Here is an 18,056-nt window from a genome sequence, read left to right as displayed (position 1 = left end):
ATCATGCTCAGCTAATTTTTGTATTTTTTTAGTAAAGAGGGGGTTTCACTACATAGGTCAAGCTGGTCTCAAGCTCTTGACCTCAAGTGATCCATCCACTTCGGCCTACCAAAGTGCTGGGATTACAGGTGTGAGCCACCAGTCCCAGCCAATATTTATGTTTTTGTTGCATTTTTTATCATTGTGAAATGTCCGTTTTTTTTTTTTTTTATTATTTATTTTTTTTTTTTGAGACGGAGTTTCGCTCTTGTTACCCAGGCTGGAGTGCAATGGCGCGATCTTGGCTCACCGCAACCTCCGCCTCCTGGGTTCAGGCAATTCTCCTGCCTCAGCCTCCTGAGTAGCTGGGATTATAGGCACGCACCACCATGCCCAGCTAATTTTTTGTATTTTTAGTAGAGACGGGGTTTCACCATGTTGACCAGGTTGGTCTCGATCTCTCGACCTCGTGATCCACCCGCCTCGGCCTCCCAAAGTGCTGGGATTACAGGCTTGCGCCACCGCGCCCGGCCGATTTTTAATAGTACTTTCGAGCTACACCAGCTTTCTTTTGGTTAATGTTTGTATTGTATATGTTTTCTGTAATAGAAAGACTTATTAAAAATAATCTGAGAATTAAAAATTTTTGTAGAAATGTATTTACTTTAGAATTTTTATATACATATAGAATTGCTTCTGTATATATTTTATTTCAGGCTTTACTTTGAAATAGAATCTTGTCAGAGGACACTGTCATTGTCATATAATTTGGTAGAAGTTATGTGAAGGAAAAATGACAAAATTGTAGTATAAAAAAATGAAAGGAATGACGAATTTCATGATACCCATTATATTGCGTATGATCAGTGATCAGAAACATTTTGTGTGACTCAGATTAAAGATGAAACTGAAAAAGTTGAGCAATATTTGGGGAAAGATTGGTACATTATCACTTTTAAATGTTAAAAAGTTAATCTCTTAATGTCTATTCAGTTTCAACTGTCTTTGGCAAGAATACTCTATAAACAATGTGCTGGTTAATTGATGCTGTATCATCAAAAGGCTCATGGTGTATGGTTTTTCTTTTCTTTTCTTTATTTTTTTTTGAGTCAGAGCCTCACTCTGTTGCCCAGGCTGGAGTGCAATGGCATGATCTCCGCTCACTGCAATCTCTGCTTCCTGGGTTTAAGCGAGTCTCCTGCCTCAGCCTCCTGAGTAGCTGGGATTACAGGCGCCTGCCACCATACCCGGCTAATTTTTGTATTTTTAGGGGAGATGGGGTTTAGCCATGTTGGCCAGGCTGGTCTTGAATTCCTGACCTTGTGATCCCCCTGCTTCAGCCTCCCTAAGTGCTGGGATTACAGGTGTGTGCCACCCCGCCTGGTGGCATATGGTTTTTGTACCTTTAGAGATAGATACCTAGCCGGGCGCAGTGGCTCAAGCCTGTAATCCCAGCACTTTGGGAGGCCGAGGCGGGTGGATCACGAGGTCGAGAGATCGAGACCATCCTGGTCAACATGGTGAAACCCCGTCTCTACTAAAAATACAAAAAATTAGCTGGGCATGGTGGCACGTGCCTGTAATCCCAGCTACTCAGGAGGCTGAGGCAGGAGAATTGCCTGAACCCAGGAGGCGGAGGTTGCGGTGAGCCGAGATCGCGCCATTGCACTCCAGCCTGGGTAACAAGAGCGAAACTCTGTCTCAAAAAAAAAAAAAGAGAGATAGATACCTAGATTGATGAATGAGTTTAGGTGGTAAGATTGCAAGATGCTTTGTTAACCTCTCATTCATTAGTGATCTTTCCAGAATCAGTTATTTATTTGGAGATTGTAATGTGGAGTTTTGGTTTTGTTTGTTTCCGAGACAACGTTTTGCTCTGTCACCCAGGCTGGAGTGCAGTGGCACAATCTCAGCTCACTGCAACCTCCGCCCCCTGAGTAGCTGGGATTATAGGCACCTACCACCATGCCTGGCTGATTTATATATATATATATATATATATATATATATATATATATATATTTTTTTTTTTTTTTTTTTTTTTTTTTTGAGACGGAGTTTCACTCTTGTTACCCAGGCTGGCGTGCAATGGCGCGATCTCGGCTCACTGCCATCTCCACCTCCTGGGTTCAGGCAATTCTCCTGCCTCGGCCTCCTGAGTAGCTGGGATTACAGGCACGTGCCACCATGCCCAGCTAATTTTTTTGTATTTTTAGTAGAGACGGGGTTTCACCATGTTGACCAGGATGGTCTCGATCTTTTGACCTCGTGATTCACCCGCCTCGGCCTCCCAAAGTGCTGGGATTACAGGCTTGAGCCACCGAGCCAGGCAAATTTTTATATTTTTAACAGAGATGGGGTTTCACCATTTTGGCCAGGCTGGTCTTCAACTCCTTACCTTAGGTGGTCTGCCCACATCAGCCTCCCAGAGTGCTAGGATTACAGGCATGAGCCAGCATGCACTGCGCAGCCTTCTTGCTTTTTAGCAGAATAAAATGTCTGAGGCTATGTTACATAGTACCTATCCTGACTTGGAATCATTTTTTTTCCTCCAAGAAGTCCTGATTCCTTTTAATGGGAAATGATATTTAGAGACCACTATCTAGGGGATACTTTCTCCTTTTGGGCTCTCACTGTCCCTAGGCTTTTTTGGTGGGTACTGTTATGCAAGACTTTTTTTTTTTTTTTTTTTTTTTAATAAAAAGATCATCAGTTTATGTTGACATTTCAAATTCAGATTGCAGGAAGCATACTTAGTTTCTTTGTTTTTACATTTGTACCTCTGTTCCCTTACACTGAAAGCCTCAGTTCCCAGCAGCAGTAATTCAGCTATATATTTGCTTTATCCCGATACAGGGTATTCATATCCTGATGTCCATTAATAATCAGAGGAAGTGATTTTTTTATATGGTAGTATATTTTATAATACCAGTATTACTGCTGACACTACAACTTTTTGCTGCTTTTTATTTCTCATTACGCTACATTTCTAGTAAGGCTGTACAGACAAAATATCATATTCCAAAGTCACTTAAAATAATCCTCTGGGCTGGGTGTGATGGCTCACGCCAGTAATCTCAGTACTTTGGGAGGCTGAGGTGGGCAGATTGCTTGAGCTCACGAGTTCAAGACCAGCCTGCCCAACATGGCAAAATCTCTTTTCTGTAAAAATTAGCCAAGCATGGTGGTGCTTGCCTGTAGTCCCAGCTACTTAGGAGGCTGAGGTGGAAGGATGGCTTGAGCCCAGGAGGTGGAAGTTGCAGTGAACCGAGATCACACCACTGCACTCCAGTCTGGGTGATAGAGCCACACCTTGCCTTAAAAAAAAAAAAAAAAAAAGATGCTAATAATCCTTTGTGTAGTTATATGCACAGCTTGATACACAGTTCATTTGTTTCAGTTTATTTTTTAATTTTTAGGGATTGCATTTCTTTAATAACGTTAAGTTTTGAAAATGTAGAACATTTACATTATTATAAATTCAGAACTATGCAACTGGAGATACTCAGAGAATTTTCACTTTCATTCTTTCTCTAGGTAATAATGGTATCTTTTTTTTCCCTTATAAGTAGCCATTTTTATTGGTTTTTGGTTATTCTTCAATGTTTCTTGGGTTTGTTTTGTTTTGTTTTGGAGACAGTCTCACTGTTGCCCAGGCTGGAGTACAGTGACATGGTCTCAACTCATTGCAGCCTCTGCCCCCTTGAGTTCAAGCAGTTCTCCTGCCTCAGCCTTCTGAGTAGCTAGGATTACAGGTACCTGCCACTGGGCCCAGCTAGTTTTTGTATTTTTGGTAGAAACAGTTTCACCATCTTGACCAGGCTGGTCTTGAACTCCTGAGCCTGTTATTCACCCGCCCCAGCCTCCCAAAGTGCTGGGATTATAGGCGTGAGCCACCGTGCCTAGTTAGTTTTGTTTTTTTATAAATAAAAGCAAAATCTGTTTATAAATCTGTATTTCCTCCACTTCTCATGCAAAAGGGAGCATAAGTATTTTTCTACACCTTGCTTTTAACATTTAATCTTGGAGATCGTTTGATGTGAACATAGTGATCATCCTCAGTTCTTTATACAGTGCATTGTATTTCATTGTGTATACCATCTTTTATCAAACAGATGGGAATTTTCTTTTTTCTTTTTTTGGAAACACAGTCTCACTCTTTCACCCCGGCTGAAGTACAGTGATGCAATCTCAACTCACTGCGACCTCTGCCTTCCAGGTTCAAAGGATTCTTCTGCCTCAGCCTCCTGAGTAGCTGGGATTACAGACATGCACCACCACACTGGGCTAATTTTTGTGTTTTTAGTAGAGATGGGGTTTCACCATGTTGGCCAGACTGGTCTTGAACACCTGACCTCAGGTGATCCACCCACCTCAGCCTCCCAAAGTGCTGGGATTACAGGCGGGAGCCACTGTGCCCACCACCTCCCCCCCTCAACCTTTTTTTTTTAGACAAGGTCTCACTTTGTCACCCAGGCTGGAGTGCAGTGGCACAGTCACAGCTCATGGAGCCCTCTGCCTCTTGGGTTCAAGCAATCCTCCTGCCTCAGCCTCCCAAGTACCTAGGACTAGAGGCACACAGTACTATGCCTGGCTGATTTTTGTATTTTTGGTAGAGTTAATCTTACCATGTTTCCCAGGCTGGTCTTAAAATCGTAACCTCAAGTGAGCCTCCTGACTCAGCCTCCCAAAGTGCTGGTATTACAGGTGTCAGCCATTGCTCCGGGCCTTCTTGAACTATTTTCTTTGTTTTTGGGTCTTTTACCATTTTAAATACTCCAATGGATAGCTCTATAGAGAAGTAATTTAGTTTTTTGTTTTTTTTTTTTAGTGCATTTTGGGCTAGATTTCTAGACATGGGATTGCTGTGTTAAGTAAATGCATATGTAATTTTCCCTTTGTGTATTATGAAACTTGGATTTTTGCCAGTCTGGTAACTGAGAATAGTTTCTTCATATAGTTTTATTTTGCTTTTCTCCTAGTTTCAGTTGGGCTTGTTTCCATATGCCTGAAGGCCATTTTCTTTTCTTTTGTGACTGTTCACATATTTTCCCATATTTTTATCAGGTTGTTGGGTTTTTTCCTGAAACCCGACATTATACATTAGAAATAGTTACTGTGGTAGACTGTCAACCAATTTTTACTTTAGGTGATTTGAAGAGTATCTTGTCAGTGGTGTCAACCAATTTTTACTTTAGGTGATTTGAAGAGTATCTTGTCAGTGGCAAAAAAAAATGCAGAAGAAGACTCTTAATTTCTGAACTACCATAGAAAGACAGACTTTCTGTTCATAATAGTGATAATTTTTATATGCTTTTAAGACTATACTCTTAGTGATACTATTAAATTGTCCTTAGAAGTTAATAATCACGGCTGGGCGCGGTGGCTCACATTTGTAATCCCAGCCACTTTGGGAGGCCGAGGCAGGCGAATCACCTGAGGTCAGGAGTTTGAGACCAGCCTGGCCAACATGGTGAATATCAAAAATATTAAAAAAAATTTATCCAGGTATGGTGGTGTGCACTTGTAGTTCCAGCTACTCAGGAGGCTGAGGCAGGAGAATCTCTTGAACCTGGGAGGTGCAGTCTGCAGTCAGCCGAGATGGTGCCACTGCACTCCAGCCTGTGCAACAGAGTGAGACTCTGTCTTAAAAATAAAAAAAAGAAGTTAATAAGCACATTTAGGCATTACCTTTTAGTTAATTTCGGGTGCATAGTATTCAGGCAGAAAACTATAGAGGTAAATAATTCTGCTTAATTCTGCTTCTAATACTGTTTGAGTACTTTTGAAAAGTAAGACTGTAAGCTTCAGATTTTGAATATTATCTCAGCAAAACCACCTCTGCAATATCTGAGGCACTGTAAGTTTTGAGAGATAGTCATATCACTTGGTTATTCTCCAAGGTATCCAAAAGATTGTCTGCCTTGTACTGGAGACTAAGGTGATACGAGTCAGTGAGTTAGAGTTGGGCCCTCACCCCCACCCCCAAAAAAAGGCATTGAGTTAATATCCTGGAAGATTTTAAAAAGTAACTCATAGGGTGTTGTTTATCACTTTCTTTTACACATTGCATTACTCATACACGAACAGCTTTTCTTTTAAAAATACAGCTTTGTAATGAAATTCTAAAACAAATGTCTTTTCTGACAATTTGTCATTTTTCATGTGATTTCCAATTTAAAAATCAGATATTCTATTTTTCTAGAAGAACCTAACAAGACATGTGAGAGCAGTAACACTAGTGCTACCACTACCTCCATCCAGCCTAATCTGGAAAACAGTAACAGCAGCAGTGAACTAAATTCTTCCCAGAGTGAATCTGCTAAGGCAGCTGATGATCCTGAAAATGGAGAAAGAGAATCTCATACACCTGTCTCTATTCAGGAAGAGATAGGTAAGAATATACTTTATCCATTTGGTTAAAAGGAGGTTTTTTTTCTTTTTTCTTTTTTTTTCTTTATTATCATTATTATTTTTTTTTTTAGTTGTAAATTTTTTAAATGAAAGGCTGGTGGGGGTGGGGAAATTTAGATGTTTGTTGCCTTTATTTTTTTAAACACAGATAGCACTTCCACTCAATGTTTTTGTTTTAAAAATACACAAAAGCACACAGCGGGGAAGAAAGATCCTTTTCATACTGCCCTCTCCAAAGGTAACCACCATCTAGCAACAGTTTGGTGTGTAACATTTTAGATCTTTCTGCGGTTGCATTTATGTATGTATGTGTATAAAGTTTTGGGGGGCTTTGGGTGATTTTTTTAGTTTTAGGTGTTTTTTTAAACATAAACAGGATCATTCTGCATGTATTGTTCTGCATCCTGCTTTTTTTAACTCAGTGATACATGTAGAGAATCTTTTTGTGTAATGAATTGAATTCATTTTTTTTTTAACTGCTGCATGGTACCCAGAGTATGGATGATCCATAATTCATCTACTATTTCTCTATTAATGGACATGTAGGTTATTAACAATTTTTCATTATTACAGATAGTGGTGTTTTTGAACATCTTTAGCATGTATCTTTGTGTACTTGCACAGGTATTTCTGGCAGTATAGAAATAGTAAGTGGACTTGCTGGTAGCTACATTTAAAAAAACAGTGATGGCTACTATTTAATTGTATATCAAAGAGATTTATACCAGTAATTTACATACATGTCTGTTTCCTTATTCTCTCACTTAAATTCAACAATATCATTTCTCTTAACATTTTTGCCAGTGGTGAAAAGTATTTCATATAAAAATTTTCATATCCTTACTCATGTGGTTAAGTTTCTTACATGTGTTTGTTGAACTTCCTGTGAATTAATTATTCATATCTTTTTCTCACTTTTTCCTAATGAGTTTTGTTATTTTTCCTTAATGAATTTTAGGAATGCTGTATGTATTATGGCTATTAATCTTCAATTTTATATATATATACATATATATTTGTATAGTAATTGCCTATTTTTGGCTCTGTGTTGTCATGCAGAAATTTTTACTTTTTTTTTTTTTTTTTTTTTTTTGAGACGGAGTTTCGCTCTTGTTACCCAGGCTGGAGTGCAATGGCGCGATCTCCGCTCACCGCAACCTCCGCCTCCTGGGTTCAGGCAATTCTCCTGCCTCAGCCTCCTGAGTAGCTGGGATTACAGGCACGCACCACCATGCCCAGCTAATTTTTTTGTATTTTTAGTAGAGGCGGGGTTTCACCTTGTTGACCAGGATGATCTCGATCTCTCGACCTCGTGATCCACCCGCCTCGGCCTCCTGAAGTGCTGGGATTACAGGCGTGAGCCACCGCACCCGGCCAACATTTTTATATAGTTAAGTTTATGAATCTTTTTCTTTAGAGTTTCTCGGGATTTTGGGTTTTATTAAGGATGGCTATCTCCATCCCAAGAATATACATACATTTTACAGTAATTCTTCATAATACTTCTCTAACTTTGTTTTCAGTCTGTCCAAAGTGTAGTTTTCATTTGATCTGAGTTGGAAATCTGTCTTAATTAGGACTTTTTCAGTTACAGGTTACCAAACCAACTTAACTTAAGCAAAGAGGGAATTTAATTAGCTCATAGAGTTGGGAAGTTCCAGCCATCATCAGGCATAACTGGACCCTCAGATATCGAACTCTTTGTTTTCCTCTCTTTCTCTCTCACCTTTCAGGTCTATATGTACTTGTATGTGTGAACCTCATTCTCTCCCAATACAGCCAGGCTTTTCCAATGTGGCAGGGAAGAAGGCACCAGCAATTTGTATTTATATCTTTCCAAGGTCTGTGACCCAAAGGCAAGGCCCCTGCCTCTGCTCCAAATCAAAAGTCCTTGAGGAAGGAATTTGAGTGGCTTATCTTGGATCACATAGTTTCTACCCCTATGGCCAGGGTAGGCAGGGTACTACAATTGATGCCTCCAGCAAAAGTGTATGACTGGAGTTGGTTTTCTGAGGAAAGAGGGATGCTGCAAAGATTATAGCATAGTAAATATCTCTAGTCCATCCTTTGGTAGGTCAGCACATGTGTGTACTCACATTTGTTCTCATACATACAATTCAAAAATGGCTCTGCCTAATATAATGCAAAGATTTCACCCACAACTTGAAACTTTTTCGAAAACCTCTTTCCCACAGTTACATCTTGTCATTGTCTCTAGACCCAAATCTAGTCTTTCTGTGTGTTGTACATTAATTTCGATAGATCTGGCTTATCTTGATCTCACAATTCATGAGCCATATTATTAATTTAACTGCTTATGACACTCATAAACATAGTGGAGGTGTTCTTTAATAAATCTGGATGCCATTGGTTTTCTGGGAGAATGGCCATGGTTGAGAGGTGAGAAGCATATGAGAAGATTCTCCTTCTGGAAGCCATTCTGTTTTAGTTGCCTGGTTCCTGCCAGATGATATTGGGGTTGGGTTGCTGGGGACTTCTGTAGGATTAAACAGTCATACATCCCTATTTGGCAGGTTTGGGTTATTTTTCTGACAGTAGCACTCACTTGTAGATTTCTGGATTCCCAGCTAGTACTTATTGCTCAGAAACTTGCTTTAGGACCTCTGAAGGTGAATACCCTCCATTTCCCTGGTTTAACTCTCGAGTAGGCTAGTAGTCCTAGCCCTCATGTGAAGAGTTTGTGTAGACTTCTGCCTGCTGGTGTCATTAAACAATGAGCTGCAGAGGTTGATGTAGACCTGTATCCTGCCATCAGGCTGTATCACAAGGCTTCACTGCTTTATAATAGGAGGAATATGGCCTTTGGGCAGAGGGTATTCAGTAAGGACCTCTGCCCTCAGCCTAGTTCTCTTTCTCCATTCCTTTAAGTCTTACCCCTGTGGTTGAATTTTCCCTTATTTGCACTTACCTTTAGCAAGTGACAAAGGAATTGACTCTGAGCAGTATTGGATTGTTGGCTCTGAATTAGGAAGCTTTTTAAAAGCACTATGTCATTCTCTTTCTGTTTTCAGGAAATCTAACCTAGACCAAATGATGTCTAAAAAGTATCTATTATAAACATTATAGATGGTCCCAAGAACTAACCACTGTAGTTCAACATCTTGGCATAAAACTCCATCATCTGAAGGCCGGGCATGGTGCTCATGCCTCTAATCCCAGCACTTTGGGAGGCCAAGGCGGGTGCATCACCTCAGGTCAGGAGTTTGAGACCAGCCTAACCAACATGGTGAAACACCGTCTCTACTACAAATACAAAAAAAAATTAGCTGGGCATGGTGGTGGGTGCCTGTAATCCCAGCTACTTGGGAGGCTGAGGCAAGAGAATGGCTTGAACCTGGGAGGTGGAGGTTGCAGTGAGCCGAGATCGCGCCTACTACACTCCAGTCTAGGTGACAAGAGTGAAACTCCATCTCAAAAAAAAAAAAGAAAAAAAAAGTCGATCTGAGACCCAAAAGAAAATTGATAGTCTGACCAACTGCTTTGCTACCACATATCCAAAGTGACTTGCTTAGCATCCTGGGATGGCAAGATGCTCAGCACTCTCTCCATTTTGACTTATTATTTAAGGAGGGCAAAGAGGTGTGTTCTTTCTTTTTAAAACAAAAAAATCTGTGGAATGTAAGATAATTTTAATTACCATACCTTAAAAAATAGGGGCTGGAAATTTGTAGACCTACTTTTGAATTTTATTTTCTCTATTTTCAAAACTAGTAGTATGATACTTTGGAGCCAAAAATCTTAAAATATTCCACTGGATTATTTAGACTTTACTGGTTTCAATAGAAATCCATCAGACTTGCTTGAAAGGAGAATTTTATTGACTTACAGTATTGGGAAGTCAAGTGTTGGTGACAGCCTCAGGTGCCTTATTGGATCTAGGGAGCCAAATGAGGTTATCGAGGCTACTTCTGAATTTTGCCTTTTCATATTTTTCTCTTTATTTCTTCTCTGTGATGGCCTTACTGCTTCCTGTTACTGACGATTTTCTCCATGTTATGGGAATAAAAGTGGCCAACTTCTGATTTACACCCTTCCTGCTTATTATTATCACAAAAAGCAAAGACTCTTTCTCCATATCCAGATTTTAAAAAGTGGAAAAAGATGCTTAGAGGATTGGGCCAAATAGCCAGTCCTGGGACAGTCACTGTAGCCAGCTAGTGGTGTGCTTTGTCTGGCCATGCTGGGTCCTGCTGCCCACTCCAAAGGGGCAACATACTTGATTTGCAGCCCTGGCAGAATCATATGATTAAAATAGGGGAGAGCAGCTGTGAGGGAAGGATCTTCCCAAAGGAAAGAAGGGGCATAGAACAGGTAAAATTAACAGATGTTTACGAAATTGTCTTTTCCCCCCAAATGCATAGCCAGTTTTCCCAATCCTAGTTTTTCTTTATTTACTTGAAATGCCGTCTTTATTATATATAATATAGTAAATTATCTGTCTTTTCATTTGCTAGTGCCACAGTTTCTTAGTTTTTTAAAACTATAAATTAAAAAGGAAAAATCAGAGCTTATTCAACTGTCTGGTCAATAAAAATTGAACAGTGATGCAGTAGTTTTAGAATGTATACACATTTTTCCAGCCTTGGGCAACATGGCAAAACCTCCTCCCTACAGAAAATACAAAAAATTAGCCAGGTGTGGTGGTACATGCTGCTTGGTTCCAGCTACTTGGAAGGCTGAGATGAGAGAATCACCTGAACCTGGGGGTGTTGAGACTGAGGTGAACTGAGATTGTGCCATTGCGTTCCAGCCTGGGCAACAGACTGAGACCCTATCTCCAAAAAAAAAGGAAAAAAAATGTAGCCAAAATGATGTTCATCGGTATGTAAAAGCAGAAATTGCTCCTGGGCACTTTAGTCTGTCACTTTAAAAATTAAATTACTAGGAAAATGTTGAAAGGTCTTTATTTGAAAATGTTGAGAGGTCTTTATTCGATTATTAAAAACTAACTAAGTTTATTTTTAATATTGATAAGCATGCACAGATAATTATCTAAATTCCCAAGTGGAAAATCCGCGACGTTTATGTTTATAAGCTCAAAACTATTTGGTATTTAAACAGAATTTCAGTGGAAATCTTTCCAAAACTTACACCCTTTTATACAGAAATCCATATTGAATACATATAAGACAACAGTTAGTTTGCTTTTTGAGTTATTATTATGTTTGTTACTTGTACGTTTGTACCAGCCCTTCCTGTTTTCAAATAGATGAGCTTTGAAACAGATAACCTAGCATATTTGAATTTTTTGTGGAATAATAGATGACTCACAGTAAAGTTATGATACATTTTCTTTTAAGCAAAGGACTTAAGAATTAATGATACTTGCTTTGCCATTCAAGGGCTTTTTAAAATCTGTTTACTTTGTGAATCTTACATATACACCAGATACAAGTTTTGGTGAAATAAGGTAGTTATAATTATTTACTTATTGTCAGCAATTGCTTTGTGGCCTTTTCATTTGACAGTAGGAGACTTCAAATCGGAGAAGTCCAACGGGGAGCTAAGCGAATCTCCTGGAGCTGGAAAAGGAACATCTGGCTCAACTCGAATCATCACCAGATTGCGGAATCCAGATAGCAAACTTAGTCAGCTGAAGAGCCAGCAGGTAGCAGCTGCTGCCCATGAAGCAAATAAGTTATTTAAGGAGGGCAAAGAGGTGTGTTCTTTCTGTTTAAAACAAAAATCTGTGGAATGTGAGATAATTTTAATTACCATATCTTAAATATAGGGCTGGAAATTTGTTGAAATTTGTAGACCTACTTTAGAATTGTATTTATTTCCAAAACTGTAGTAGGTAACAAGGTTGAAAGTATTAGGCTTCATAAGTATAGTTGCATACCCAAATTTCAGTCAAGGCATAAAAATGCTATGAATAGCTGATACACTTTCTTACTACATGATCAGTTTTATTCTACATGTAATTCTAAAGAACTAAAAAGTCTTTACGCATATCAGTAGGCTATTTTGGGTTTTATATTTATTAAAGAACTGTAGATGATTCACTGCTCAGTTCTTGCTATGATCACTTCAGGTGAACCTGCAGCTAAAAGATGAGGCTTACCCATGGACAGCAGAGTACTGTGGATAGGACAGCATCGGATCCCAGCTCTGATCGTGAACAATGGGATTAGAGATAGGACTCAGTATCTCTGCCCTTCAACTAGCCATGGTGACAGGACACGGCCCCACTGTATCTCCCAGATAGGAGAATTATTTGCAGGGTAGATATATGCAGGAATAAATGATGTTCTTAACATCACAGCAATTGCTTAAAAGCAGTGGCTTTCATACTTCTTTTTGACTCTGACCCTCAGTCAGATACACATTTTTTCATAGCAGCCCAGTACACATAATCAAAAGCTTTGAAATAGTATTTTACTTTATTATGTGGGAAGCACTCTGATATTTTCTGTGCTAGCCTATTGCTTTACATTTTATTTTTTAAAAAGCTGAATAAGGTCGGGTGCGATGGCTCATGCCTGTAATCCCAGTGCTTTGGGAGGCCGAGGCGGGCGGAGATCAGGAGTTCAAAACCAGTGTGGCCAACATGGTGAAACCTTGTCTCTACTAAAAATACAAAAAATTAGCTGGGTGTGGTGGCAGACACCTGTAATCCTAGCTACTTGGGAGACTGAGGCAGGAGAATTGCTTGAACCCAGGAGGCAGAGGTTGCAGTGAGCTGAGACTGCACCATAGCCCTCCAGCCTGGGCAACAGAGCATGACTCTGTCTTAAAAAAAAAAAAGAAAAAAGAAAAAAAAAGGCTGAATAAATCCCATTGTTTCTTTTCTTTTCTTTTCTTTTTCTTTCTTTCTTTTTTTTTTTTTTTTTTTTTTTTGGTCCCGTTATTTCATGGTCCACTAAAGAGTTGGGATCAACTGTTTGAAAGTATTATTTTGAAGTATCCATGAGGTCTTACACTATAGCTTGAATGATAAAAGGACCCAAAAGGGTGTTATAGGAGTATATTTTTGTGGGATAGTACATGCGATTGCCTTTTTTTCCCTTTAAGTATATGTTATAAACTTGAGAAAATGGTAGGTGAGTAATTTATATGTATGGTTTCATGTATATATTTGAAATATTAATACATGAAAGTAGTCTAATAGTATCTGACATGTAATAGGTACTTAATATGTGTTAGTTTTCTTTTTGCAGGCATATCTTGGTTGTTTAATTGTAAACAATAAGCTTTAGACTTTAACTTAGCTTTTAGATTTCAAAAGTTCTATCGTAAGATTTAACTGGCCAGGCATGGTGGCTCACGCCTATAATCCCAGCACTTTGGGAGGCCAAGACGGGTAGATCACGAGATTAGGAGATCGAGACTATCTTGGCCAACATGGTGAAACCCCATCTCTACTAAAATACAAAAAAAAGTAGCCAGGTGTGGTAACACGCATCTGTAGTCCCAGCTACTCAGGAGGCTGAGGCAGAGGAATTGCTTGAACCCAGGTGGCGGAGGATGCCCTGAGCCAAGATCATGCCACTGCACTACAGCCTGGGCGACAGAACAAGACTCCATCTCAAAAAAAAAAAAAAAGTAACTTAGTTTGAATGACTACTTTTGATTATTGAAAGATAGTTGATTAGGTAAAATTTACATCTTTAACTGACATAAATAATGCAGTCTTTTTATTTTTTTGATCAGGTACTGGTAGTTAACTCTCAAGGAGAAATTTCACGGTTGAGCACCAAAAAGGAAGTCGTCATGAAAGGAAATATCAACAATTATTTTAAATTGGGTCAAGAAGGGAAGTATCGCGTCTACCACAATCAATACTCCACCAATTCATTTGCTTTGAATAAGCACCAGCATAGAGAAGATCATGATAAGAGAAGGCACCTTGCACATAAATTCTGTCTGACTCCAGCAGGAGAGTTCAAATGGAACGGTTCTGTCCATGGGTCCAAAGTTCTTACCATATCTACTCTGAGACTGACTATCACCCAATTAGAAAACAACATCCCTTCATCCTTTCTTCATCCCAATTGGGCATCACATAGGTAATGGAAAACTAAGGTTAATTTATTGCTGTAAATATACTGAATGTTTATAAAATGATGGTTATATTTGTGCACTTGAAAACGTCATTACCAATGTGTTAATGTAGTCAGTGTGGTCAGCAGACAGGAAGTGAGAGGGATGAGTGTACTTCTAACTTACTGAACCAACACTACTATTTGGAACGTCTCTAGGAAGCAGAGTCTATCCCTGGAATCAGATGGAGGCCAAAGTTAGAACTATTGTGCTTTTAATTTAAGATCAATCTAGTGAAATAATTTATTTCATTACTTCTGAAATACAGGGCAAATTGGATCAAGGCAGTTCAGATGTGTAGTAAACCCAGAGAATTTGCATTGGCTTTAGCCATTTTGGAGTGTGCAGTTAAACCAGTTGTGATGCTACCAATATGGCGAGAATCTTTAGGGCATACCAGGTAAGTGAATTCTGAACCTTGTAAATGATGAATATTGGACTTCCTTTTAAAATACTAGCCTATTAACAATGAAATTTAATGTATTTAAGAGGCCATATTAAGGACTTGACTTTTGGACTCATTTTCTTCCTGTGTAAGTTGTAAACATGAATGAATATTAGTTCTTTCTCTTTTTTTTTTTTTTTTGAGATGGCATCTTGCACTGTCTCCCAGGCTGGTATGCAGTGGTGCGATCTCAGCTCACTGCAATCAGACATAAATCAGATTCCTAACATAGTGCCTAGAACATTCTAGAATAAATACTAAAAAATGTGAGTACTCTTTCTAGTCAATAAAAATACTATTTACTATAGAAAATATTTTAAAATTTCATATACCAGATCTCTTTGATCTTCATCACAATCCTGTATGGCAAATAAGAACTAATATTCATAGCTGAGCGCAGTGGCTCATGCCTGTAATCTCAGCACTTTGGGAGGCTGAACTGGGTAGATCACAAGGTCAGGAGTTCGAGACCAGCCTGGCCAACGTAGTGAAACCCCGTGTCTACTAAAAACACAAACAATTAGCCGAGCGTGGTGGCAGGCACCTGTAATCCCTACTACTTGGGAGGCCGAGACGAGAATTGCTTGAACCTGAAAGGTGGAGGTTGCAGTGAGCCAAGATCTCGACATTGCACTCCAGCCTGGAGGACGAGAGTGGCTCATCCAGCCATTTCACAAAAAAAAAAAAAAAAAAGAAAAAGAAAGAAAATTTTGTAACTTGAATCTGCTTTTTACCCCTGAGAGACTTGCTTTGTAACTTTAGTCATTCAAAAGTTATTATTACAAAACTAATATAAAGTTATGGCAAATAATGGAAAGGATATTAAAGGTCATAAACCAAAAAGTGAGAACCATTTTATCTTCCCTGCCCCCGTCTTTTCTACAGAGCCTACTCCAAAGGCATAGCCCTATAGTTTTAAAAATATAAACACAAGCCAGGCACCGTGTCTCAACATCTGTAATCCCAGTAGCTAGGGAGACCAAGGTACTAAAAACATGAAAAGCTACTCAGGAGACTGAGGCAGGAGAATCGCTTGAACCTGGGAGGCAGAAGTTACAGTGAGCCGAGATTGCACATCTGCACTCCAGCCTGGGTGACAGAGAAAGACTCCATCTTAAAAAAAAAGGAATATAATAAAATAAAATATAAAATAAATAATAAAATATATCACTTCCTACATCTATTTTATTTATATTATAATGTTTTTGAGAAAAGTAAATGTATGCCTACGAAATGGTTTTCATCTGCTAAAGGTATGGCTCTCAGTTTTCCTTGGTGTTACCACCACATACCTTTTTTTTTTTTTTGACGCAGCTGGACTACAGTGGTACCATCAAGGATCACTGTAGCCTTGACCTCCCTGGGCTAAGGTTATCCTCCCATCTCAGCCTCCCTAGTAGTTACAGATGCATTCCACTCTGCCTGGCTAGTAGTTGTATTTTTTGTAGACACAGGGTCTCATTATGTTGCCCAGGCTGTTCTCGAACTCTGGGCTCAAGTGATCTGCCTGCCTTAGCCTACCAAAGTGCTGGAATTACAGGTATAACACGTTTCTGATAAGAGAATAATTAATGCAATGGTTGCTATAACCATTTTAGAGAATGGTATGACAAAAACAAAGTTAAAAATGCAATTCTTCTCCTTCCTGATAGGGAAGAGAAACTTTTACCCTGTGCACATGAGAAGATACTATAGCAGAGTGTTCCTTATACTGTTATTTAATAAATAATATATCATAATGGTGAAATATGGAAACAATTCCTAAGCACTCATAATTAGGCATGTTTAAATTGTGTTTTTATTTCATAATAGACTGTTACATAGCAGTGAAAGAAACATTAGAGCAACAAGTGTTGAGAATCTCGTAAGTTTACAATAGAATGAAAACATTTGGAGGAAGTGGGAGGGGCACAGGGGTAGAATAATGAGGAACTAGAAACCCATTTCCCCCCAGTGCACATATACCCCTTGAATCTAAAATAAAATTAAAAATTTTAAAAAGAGAAAATAGTTCCATCACTAAAAATACCTGAGGGTAAATGTATATACTACATTTATACAGAGTTTAAAAGCATGTATGATAGTATGATGTTACAGTATTGTTTAGGGATATAGACATTTGTAAAATTGTAAAGAAATGCAAGGGCTATGTGCTTAAAATGTAAGAAATACACTTATAAATAAATAAGAAATTCTCAAATATAAATCACAATGAAAACCAGAAAACATTTTGATCTGGATGTTTATGAAAGTACTACATAAATTGAAATTTGTGAGATGCGATTAAAGACTTCTTAGGAGGAGTTGCTAGCCTTTAATGCTTTTATTAGAAAAGAAAAACTGCAAATTAATTAGCTAAGGGTACAACTCAAGGAGCCAACCCAAAGAAAGAAAATATTAAAGATGAACAGATGTGATAAAATAGAAAACAAACGTACCTTAGATCCCGTTATGTTTCACAAGCCTCCGATAAGATTATCAAGGGGGGAATAATAATACAGCACAAATAACCAAAACCAGGAATTAAAAAAGAGACATACTAACCAATGTTTCTGATTCTCTTTTACTAGAACTTGGAATTTTAAAGCCTTCACAGAGTCTAGTAACATAGTATTCAGGTTTCCTAGATCCACAGAGAAAGGGGTCCACCTAGGAGTGGAGCAAGATCGTAGAATAGAAAGCCCCAACTGATTGTGCCCCACCTTCCATTCCCACCGCCATATAAAGGGGCCCACAGAGCTCCTTTTGGGTGGGGAGAAGGGTTGGGAAGGACGCCACACTGATCTCTGTCCTTAGTAGGGCAGATGCCACACTCTTAGGCAGGAAAAGGATTTCTGGTTGTTTATCAGTGTACCTGTCAGTAAGGTGATGGCAGGACCAGATGATTTCATAACATTTTTCTTTAATTTCAGGAACCAGATAATTCTATTTAAACTTTTCTATCAGAATACAAAAAGTAAGAAATTTTACAGATAATTGTTTATGTTACTATGTAATTGTTATGAAGCTTGATAAATAGAAATAGACAAATAGAAAATTATGGCCCTGTCTCCTTTATTAATATTTATTATTAATAATTAATAGCAAATGAATAGGTCTACAAGAAATCGCAAAATATTGGTATGCAGATATATTCAGGAGTAAATTTAAAGTA

General features: G+C 38.7%; 1 protein-coding gene across 21 annotated transcripts in view; it reads left to right on the top strand.

Moving 5' to 3' along the window:
• Window positions 1–18,056, top strand: part of BPTF (bromodomain PHD finger transcription factor) — a 162,474-nt gene that overhangs the window by 57,552 nt on the left and 86,866 nt on the right. For 13 of the 21 annotated variants that reach the window (XM_074388873.1, XM_039475824.2, XM_074388872.1 and 10 more), the window contains 4 exons: window positions 6,185–6,373; window positions 11,883–12,073; window positions 14,068–14,423; window positions 14,726–14,857. In XM_074388873.1, the coding sequence (XP_074244974.1) occupies window positions 6,185–6,373; window positions 11,883–12,073; window positions 14,068–14,423; window positions 14,726–14,857 (868 nt within the window). The remainder of the gene's footprint in view (window positions 1–6,184; window positions 6,374–11,882; window positions 12,074–14,067; window positions 14,424–14,725; window positions 14,858–18,056) is intronic. The other 8 variants (XM_039475823.2, XM_074388874.1, XM_074388870.1 and 5 more) reach the window with 3 other exon arrangements.

This window comes from Saimiri boliviensis, chromosome 17 (assembly GCF_048565385.1).
Source record: "Saimiri boliviensis isolate mSaiBol1 chromosome 17, mSaiBol1.pri, whole genome shotgun sequence".
Taxonomy (NCBI): domain Eukaryota; kingdom Metazoa; phylum Chordata; class Mammalia; order Primates; family Cebidae; genus Saimiri; species Saimiri boliviensis.
The sequence above is the reverse complement of the archived record's forward strand: the minus strand, read 5'-3'. Positions and strand labels throughout refer to the sequence as shown.